The sequence below is a fragment of the Porites lutea genome, chromosome 8 (genome assembly GCF_958299795.1).
Source record: "Porites lutea chromosome 8, jaPorLute2.1, whole genome shotgun sequence".
In the NCBI taxonomy this organism is placed as follows: Eukaryota; Metazoa; Cnidaria; class Anthozoa; order Scleractinia; family Poritidae; genus Porites; species Porites lutea.
Window position 1 is genome coordinate 4,974,796 of NC_133208.1, and position 9,434 is coordinate 4,984,229.

Sequence of the window (9,434 nt, forward strand, 5' to 3'; positions counted from 1 at the left end):
CAAGGATAAAGCCATTTTTCTTCTATTGTCTTTATTAGATTTGTCAATACCCTGGATGCCAGACGTTTTTTATCAAACTGTCAGCACGCCTTACTTTATCAAATGTGTTTCGACAGCAGACCCCTGGAGCCAAGGTAGTTTATCTAAGGATCCCTATGACGATCAAACGTGACGGTTCAATACTGTAAGTAGACACATCATGACCAAGCAATTTGTTTCAGCCGTTTAACCCGCCTCTCTCCTACGCGCAGGTAGATATGAAGCCAAAAAAGAGATACGATGCGTGATGCGGAAGGGGAAGGCTACTTTTGCTCATACCATTCCCCCCCCCCCCACCACCACCCCTCCCCCCGCAATCTCCCAACTCCTTCGGTGAGCTCACTTTTTCACTTTTTCTTTTCTTGTACGAGGGAAGCACGTACTGTGCGATTCACCTAAAGGATTGGGGGAAGTTATAAATTTTCCAGTCTAGAGGAATATTAATTTACTTAGTCTTCACTTGTCAGTAATTTTAATCAAGTTCACACTACCATACTCACTCAAAAACAAACTTATCACCCAGACACTCCCACAACAGTAGCTTAGTTTTCACTAGGCACACCAAACGCTTTTCCAGGCTACAGGAATACTCATTCACTTTTCTGTAATACCAATCACGTTCACACACTATCATACTCATTTTAGCTTGATTATAAAACAAAAACAAAAACAAAACTCATCACCCAGACAATCCCTACAACAGTAGCGCAGGTTTTCTCTGAACACACCTTTTCGCTTTATTTACTGTATTTAAGTTAGTTACATTTCCATTTCTCTTACAGACTTTTTCATTTAACCAAATATCCTACTGAAATTATTTTCGAACCCACAGATCTCCCCAACCCTCATCCTCACCCTTATTTCACACTAGACTGGTTGGAAGTAATTGACCTTGTACCAAGCACAAGGCTAAGCAAACCTTCCAATACTAAAGGCTTCTTAATATGGAATTAAAAGGCTAACTAGTAATGAGTCAGTAAACAGAAAAGCTGATTCACAACTATGAATCACTTGAGAGGTTGAACAAATCATGGACCATTATAACAGAAGACAATGAGTTTCGTCAAAGCGTAGCCTCCCACAGTTCGTTGGGGAGGATTGTTTGACGAGCCAAAATAACGTCTGCGTGGTGGGATGCTGCTCAAAGCGCGGACAAATGTAATTATCATTCGATGCAAATTTTTCTTCCTTTTATTGGTCGAAAGCCCACCACGTGACTGCAAATAACTGCCTACAAATAATAGTCTGCTTATGCTTTGTTTGGCTGCCAATAATATTCTGCTCATGCGTAAACGAAACCACGATCTTGCGATCGCTCCTTTGTCAAAAATGGCAGATCGCTTCACTTCGCTTTCATTTTCTTTCAACAAAAGAACTGAAGCTGAAAAGTGTCAAATAAGCTTTATAATGACATTTTTTAAGGCAAAAAAAAAAAATAAATGGAAGGCACTGTATAGAGAAGTCCAGCTGGACAGAATTATAAAAAGATATAACGTTTTTAATCACTCAACGCAGGCTTGCCCACGCAGAAAAGACAGAGGAATTTTCTATCCTTGACGGGCAATTTGTATTCTGACTGTGAATAAAGGGGGACACATCTGACGAGCCTAATGGACACAAAACCATGACACCTTTGGGGTAGGTGTAATTAGGGGAATTCAGCGTCGTGACCTGCAGTAGCCATTTTAGTTTCTTGGGACAAAATATTAAAACAAAAAAGAGTTAAAATTCTTCCCGGATTGGTCTTGTAACATAATTTGGCAGACTATATGAATGTGGAGGTGGATTGACGCAATTTTCGGGAATTTTATCCTCTTTTAGTCATCATCGAAGTGTTACAAGGTATATAGACATCACTTAACCAGGAAAAATCTCAAAGATAATCAAACTGTGTTCGTGTCTTTAATCATTGTTTATACGCGGTAAAAAATTCATCAGGTACAATAAATTCTAATACAATGACTAACATCCTAAAACATAAAAATCCTAATCCTAACATTATATTAACTTACAACAAATATGCCACTTTAAAAACCTCGCTCATTTCAAAGTTTCGGCCAAGAGATCAGGGGCGCTTTTTTCGACGAAGTGTCTAACTAGGAAGAGCGCTTTTGAAGTTTTCCTACAATAAAATGAGGCCTTAATTTGGGGTAAATCATTTCTTTTTAGGAAGACTGAGATAATTCTGACTGACTGCAGAAACTATTTTACACCCTTAAAGCCAGTGACGCCAAATATTAGAAACATTATAACAGTTATTATAAAGTACACACAAATTCGAGAAAACATGGTTTATAAGAACCAGTAACCGGCAAATCTCAAATAATATATATTCTAACTCTATTTGTACACAGTTGTGCCTACGTTAACATATGCCATGAGTATCACATCGATAAGAGGCTTAGAGATCGGACGCAGGTCGTTTTTCAACCCAGGCCTTTATTTCAGGCACGTCCAACACACGCTTGTAATGCCCATCTAACAGAGGAAATTTCTTGAATAACTCTTCGAAGTCTGGTGTTGGTTTGCCTTCATCTTTCTGCTTTTTCATCAACAAACTCAAGTTGTTAAAAAATTCAACGAACGAAATGTCGGCGTAGCTGAGCTAGAGAAAAGAAGAAAAGAGAAATGAATCATTCGCTTTAGTACAGAGAAGTTTTGTTTGAACAACTTTAACAGTGAGCGAGGTTGGATCAAAAACTATAATATGTCGCTCCATGTAATAGAATCCAGATTGAATCCGGAATTCGAGAATATTTTGCTTGTGGAATTAAAAATCCTGGGCTTTGGAATCCGGACTACAGCTCAAGGAATCCGGAATCCAACTAACGATTGGAATCCAGAATCCAAGTTCCGCTGACAAAGACTGGAATCCAGTATCTGGAATTCAGAATCCACGGCGTGGAATCCAGAATCTAAGACCGTTTTGGATAGACCTTTTCACGGTTTTTTCTGAACTACTGGCATGGAAAAAAGGGAAAATCCGTCGACACCACTGAAAAGAGCGCATTAAGATTAGTAAAATTACCTAGTTTGAAAGTGACTTGTTGAAAACTAACGAAGATATAGCTCATCAAAGCCGCGACATTTTACAGACGTTTGTATGGTGGGGGTACAAACATGCGCCCCCCCCCCCCCAAGTTCGAGGTCAATAAAAACGCCAAAAAAAAAAAAAGGAAGCCAATATACAGCCGTCTTGACCAAACAAGCTTGCCAGTGGTCAATAAAGGATTTTTTGTATGGCCAAAAAGAGAATCGAACTTTTCCTTACGGGACCAACGCGGGAAATCCCGAGCGGGCAAAATGGGCCCATCTTGGCCGCCCGGGTAGCCACTCAGAATGCAGGATCCGCTTCATCTTTCCCACTCGCCGACTCAGCTATGCATATAGTAAATGATCTTTTTGCAATAGTCATAGGCGTAGCTCAAATTAATTTTCACCAAAGACAAGTGATTTCTATTTACTGTACAAATTTGACCTTTTCACCATTGTCTTGTGGCGGGGGGTATGGGGGGGGGGGGGGGGGGGGTGAGAATTTGAGGTGGGTCGACTGGCTCCGGAATCCGAAAAGCAAATGCAAATAGGTCAGGCACTACCTTTGATATTTATCCCGTATACTTACCTTGGCTCCAAGAAAAAAACCCTCGCCTTTATCCTTGCTCTTAAGAAGAGCGTCATATTTCTCAAGTCGGGCAGGAAGAGTTGTTCCGAAAAACTCTTTCAATTGCGTCTCCTTAAATAAAGATAAAGATAACGGTTAGGTAGGTATAAAATGATTTCATTTTATGACATTCTGCCAGTTAGTAAAGAAAACGATGATAAGTACATGAAAAATAAAAATAGAGCAAACAGACTAAGAAACAAAAAATCTTGCTCCAATCGAGTTGACCCAACACCTTCTTCTTTCCTGTGTGGCTGCCGAGCAGAGTTATGGCCATTTAATGGCATAGCACGCGTTTCCGCTCGAGTTAGCGCGAAAGCTGGAAAGATAGCAATACATTAAAAATCGGCGACTGGGAAACTGCATTTTCCCAGGTTAGCCTAAAACCTATGAGGTTGTTACATAAATGGTATTTAACACAAATTTAGGCTATAGTTAGGTTCTTAAATAGGTCCTTTTTTTCTCAAGAAAAAAAAAACACTGTAGCTAAGAGAACATAGTGGTATTCAGCTCATTCGATTCCTTAGGTAAAACCTGTATACCAGTACAATCACAGCTGGAGTAAGGCACAGGTCTATTGTCTCCAAAACGCCAAGGATCCTGAAAGTTTATACTTATCTCATTTGCCAAGTGTACAGAATTCTTTTTTATAGATTGTAGAAAATAAAAACCTGTTCCAGATTTTAGGCTAAAGAGGTTCTTGTACAGAACTGTTATAGAGGGGGCCTAACTGGCAAATTTTAGCCCAACAGGTTCTTAAAAACCAGGTTATTAGTCGCGGGTTTTTACTGTAACTCAAGCGGAAACGCTTGCTACGAATGCTACCGGTGTGCTCTGTTTGTAATCTTTTGACCTGCGCTCGAACCCGTTAGAAACCAGTGATTTTTATTATCGTCAATGGGAGTGGACGATTATCAGCAAAGGCTACTTTTCTAGCTACAAGTCAAACTGTGGAATCGTACCTTTGCCGCTTCGTCCTTCTCAAAGTGTGCCTTGAGCAAGAGAGAACGCAAATCATTAACTCCATCATGGATCATGTCAGCAACTGCTTCGTCAAAACTGTCACTTGGCGACAAACCTGACAAAGTTTATCAGAAATGGTCATAAATCAGGGTTTGGAAACGCGAACATCAAGTACAGTGGGAGCCCCGCTCTACGGTCAAAGGATTTATAGAAGTTACCCTGCGAGCACAATTTTCTCTCTAGCATGACTTTTAGTGGCCTGCGAGCAAGCTCTACTCGGGTTCACGGGGGTAGGGGGTGAGGGAGGTTTTTAGCGTATACGAAGTCGTTCGCATCGCTTGTCAGTCGCGTTGTTGGTTTGTATTAGAGAAACCTGTACTCGTCGTTACGTCTCTATGCCATGGTAGAAAAATTTCTGTATCTCAGCAAACCGTGGTCCTACGAATATGGCAGGAGAAAAAAGAAGAAAAAATTGACTTATGACATTGTACGATTGCACTCAGAAACAGAGCGGTGTAGCCCATACTTTTCTTTAATCGTTCGACAATACAAATGGCCCTCTCTGTCAAGAAAGATTGTTGACATGCAGAAATTTTGATACCATGGTAACGTGACGTCACACTTCTCCCATCTATACGGACACACGTATGTAACGAACTGTTTCGTTAGCCCTAACGAAAAACTCATACATTTTCTTTCTCCAAAATTAAAAACCGCTTGATGCGGACACCGGTCAATAATTATAATAAGGACAACGGATACCTTTTTGTACCCCGAATTACAAACTCTCATATATCGGTCAAACCCCGCTTTGCCAGGACACTGGGTACCTGCCGTGTGCACTGTATGTTTTCTTTGTGTGCTTATTGTAAGCAGTCTGCATTTTTGAATTTGATCATACAGTTTTCCGTCGGGTGTTTGACCCTTATCTAATACTAGGGTTTTGGCCTCCTATTAAACAAGTTTCACTTCCTTGGCTTTTTGCTTCGGCCACTACTCCTTTGTATCTTGTATCAATAAAGAATGTGTTCATGGCATTTTCTTCTGACAGCCCGCTTTAAACGGACACCTGGGTAACTGGATAATACAGACAGTATATCAAGTACCTATGTCCGTATTAACCACGTTAGTCATTGCAGAGGCCCTCTTGGGAGAGGGAGGGGGGGTTGGAAGAAAGGTACACACATGTATGTTCCTAGTCTGAATTTCAAATAGGGTAGTTGCGCGTTTGAGGAGTAGGCCATGCCCCTGTTGGTATTTAACCGATCTTAAAATATGTCGTTTGTTGCCATTTCATCTATCTTATGCGCTGTTTTAAGGCCATGTTGCTTGTTAGAATTTTACCCTAACACTAGGGACCGACTGTATCAGGGATGTGTCAAGGGAACAAACCAAAAAATTGCACACTGTATACATCCAGCTCTTTCTGCCCTCTTATTCAGACATACATAGCTCCACTACCGACATTAGTTTTGATACCTGATTTCTTGCAGATGTATTTCATAATGGCACCAGATTGTGCCAGGATCTTTCCTTCAGGAGTCACGAGAAATGGCATCTGACCAAGTGGTGGTCTGCCAGCTGAAAACAACAATTAACGATCAATCAATCAATCAATCAATCAATCAATCAATCAATCAATCAATCAATCAATCAGTCAATCATACAGTCAGTCAATCATACAGTCAATCAATAATCAATCAGTTAATCATACAGTCAATCAATCAATCAATCGATCAGACCTAATTTAACTTCGAATTAGATGATAGCAAAATTGCTAACATCTCCACAGGTGTCCCAAGCTTACGAGGGGTAACGCAATCAATCAATCAATCAAACAATCAAGCAATCAGTCAATCATACAATCAATCAATCAGTCAATCATATAGTCAATCAGTCAATCAATCAATCAGGGACCATATTTAACTTCGAATTAGATGATAGCAAAATTGCTAATATCTCCACAGGCATCCCAAGCTTGTTACAGGGGTAATACAATAGTGCCAAAAAGTCGACTCAATCAATGAATTCATGCCGAAAAACCTAGAAATACATCTAATTAAACCTTCTTTATTTGGTTTATTGGGAAGTTTCCCCGGTGGTGTGGTCTACCTTTCACGCATCACGCATCATGCATATCATAGGCAATGAGTGGGTTTAAATACACTGAGTAACCTCATAAATTGATTGATAGCAGCTGCCACTGGCGCCCTTGTATGCTGACGACCAGCCCTCCCATTTTTTTAAGGGAAAAGCCCTCTGGAAGGGGGAAAACAGCTATCTTCAAAGGTTTAATCTACCATAACATCATGGGTGACAAATTACTCCATATTATTGGAGCAACATTTCAACGTTTAGAATTTTACACGTAAAAATGGCAAAATTGCCGTGGCAACGTTCTGTTTTATTTTAGTGCCAGGATCAACCTGAATCCCAGCATTCTCTCCCAGGAGAGCGTGAACAAGAGAGAGACACCCTGTTTGGGTTTGGTCACATACCTCATATAGATTCTGGGAGATATAAACAAATAAACGAGTTGGGGAGGGGCGAGAATTGTGAGTTTTGCCTATATTCAGAATTTGGAGATTCCGGTCATAGATGAGTGGGAGAAAACGGTGAGAATGAGGTTGTGCCAGGATCAAAAAACCGCATCGGGGTTTAAAAACTTAAAAATGAAGATGCCATGGCATTAAAAGATGCTGCAGAAAACCTAAACACATGACAGTAGACAACCTTTCACAGAAAAAAAAGGATTCTATTTTTTATTTTAGTTGAACTTGTCCACAATGGCGGGGGGGTCACTGTTAGTGGAGGTTTGACTTTCGCTATTTTGTCAAAAAATTAATTGTGAACTAAAGCAAAATTTTATTCTCTAGACTTCACAGTGCATGGAGTTCTTAATTGATACAATAAGCAACTCAAAAACCCACCCTTGTGACAGTGAATTGTCACTGTCACCCATGATATCAATGCCAAATTAAAATTCACACTCATTTACAGGCCAAAGAGCAGTCCAAAAAGGCACCCTGTACAGGATGCTAAATAGTGAAATTGTATACCTGACCTGTTCAAGACCCAACACTCTGAAAACCATACCCTGTTAAGGGGGGGATCCAGGATTTTTTTTAGGAGGGGGTGCACTCGTCTCTTGCTCTACTTCAACACCAATAAACCACATACGGTTTTTTTTTTTTGGCAGAATACCAGTTGTATTAGAAAACTGCAGGTCATCTCAGGGGGGGGGTGTACACCCCCTGCACCCTCCCCCTAGATCCGCCCCTGCTGTTCAGCGGCACATTCTGGTTGAGGTCAAAATAAGGGAGTACCCCTTGGCAAAATTGGCATTCCTTTCTGGGTTCAGAATTTTTTTTTTTTTTTTTTTGGGGGGGGGGTCACTTACTCTGCTTTCTGTCAAGACATTTTAACAATCCCTCCTTAACTCCCCCCTCCCCTGTCCTTCCCCTGCTGGGGTATACAAAATGTATGTCACCTAAGCACATGGGGGGCAAGCTCCTGCCGAGTAGGAGAGGACCCTGGGAACAAATTCATTGTTATTTTATAATGGGTTTATACCTCATATTAAAGGGGCAACCATTTAGTATTTGCCTTATCTACTGTCACTTTCCTTGGCAACAGGTCAACTAAACAATTTATAGGAATTTTTAGCTTTCAAGCAGTTGAATGCTGCCTGACTTGAAGACTAAAGACCAATTTATCTTATGTCCTTGTGCACTGAGGAGTATTGTGATATTTGATCGCGAGTATGTGAAGCACAACCACTACAGCAAGCATGACAAAGCAATTTGTTTCAAAGGCGCAAGGAAGCATGAATAGTCAAATCGACCTAATTAAATATGCACAGGCCAGCCACTTAATTACAGTTATATTGTGACATTCGTCACGAGGCAAAATGAACTGTAGGTAGAAACAAAACTGTTCAATATCCGTTTTAAATATCAACAGGTACAAAACGAAAACCACATCTTGCAATCGAACGAAATTCGTTTTCGACAACTATCACTGTCACGAAACCGATAAAATTGTTGTCTGCACAGCACGCGACTGTGCAGTGTTTGTTTCATTTTCCATAACTTTTAATTTATTGTCACCGAGAACTCGACCAAAATTCAGAGAACAATCAATTAAGCTTTCGAATGAAATTCACCAACTTGATCTTATTCTTTTTACTTACACTCTTTTTCCTTGACCCATTCGTCTCGATTCAATCGAATGTCTTCGAACTCAAGTTTAGCAGCTGAAAATGCCCATCTGTCTATTTCTGCTCTACCGCGGATTGCAAAATAGTAAAGCTTGTAACCTGACATATTTCGTCTTTTTCTTTCTTTTCTTCCTCTTGTTACTTCTAAGAATTCTTGTACCACAAGCCAGACGACCTCCGAGCTGTAGTTTGACTCTGTCTGAACGAAACGCCTCCGCCGTGACTCAGCGATTTAAATTGGTACTCAGGCTTCTGACGTCCATGAATACATTTGTCACGTCACTGCAAGTCACGCAAGTAACAGCAGAAAAAGCAAGGACGAAGCTATTTCTTCTATTGGGTTTGTCAATACCCTGGATGCCAGAGGAGTTTTATCAAACTGTGAGCACGGTTCTGACTTTATCATAAGTACTTCTGGCGCCAGGGTAGTTTGTCAGTGGAACAGGGATCCGCGTCACACTCGAACCGGTGACGGTGACGGTTCGGAGAATAGTTGTTGTATCGTGCATTTCAGTGGAGAAAAGATTTTTTAAGGCGACGTTTTTTGATGCT

The 9,434-nt window shown here is 40.6% G+C and overlaps 1 protein-coding gene across 1 annotated transcript; it reads right to left on the reverse strand.

Annotated features, from left to right (window-relative positions):
- Nucleotides 1-1,924: 1,924 nt before the first annotated feature.
- LOC140946014 (glutathione S-transferase-like) lies at nucleotides 1,925-9,108 on the reverse strand. Its single transcript, XM_073395079.1, has 5 exons — nucleotides 8,856-9,108; nucleotides 6,143-6,244; nucleotides 4,663-4,778; nucleotides 3,662-3,772; nucleotides 1,925-2,644 (listed from the first exon to the last, which is right to left on the reverse strand). Exons 1-5 carry the CDS (start codon nucleotides 8,986-8,988, stop codon nucleotides 2,441-2,443), a joined length of 666 nt encoding a protein of 221 aa, XP_073251180.1. The 5' UTR covers nucleotides 8,989-9,108; the 3' UTR covers nucleotides 1,925-2,440.
- Nucleotides 9,109-9,434: the final 326 nt, after the last annotated feature.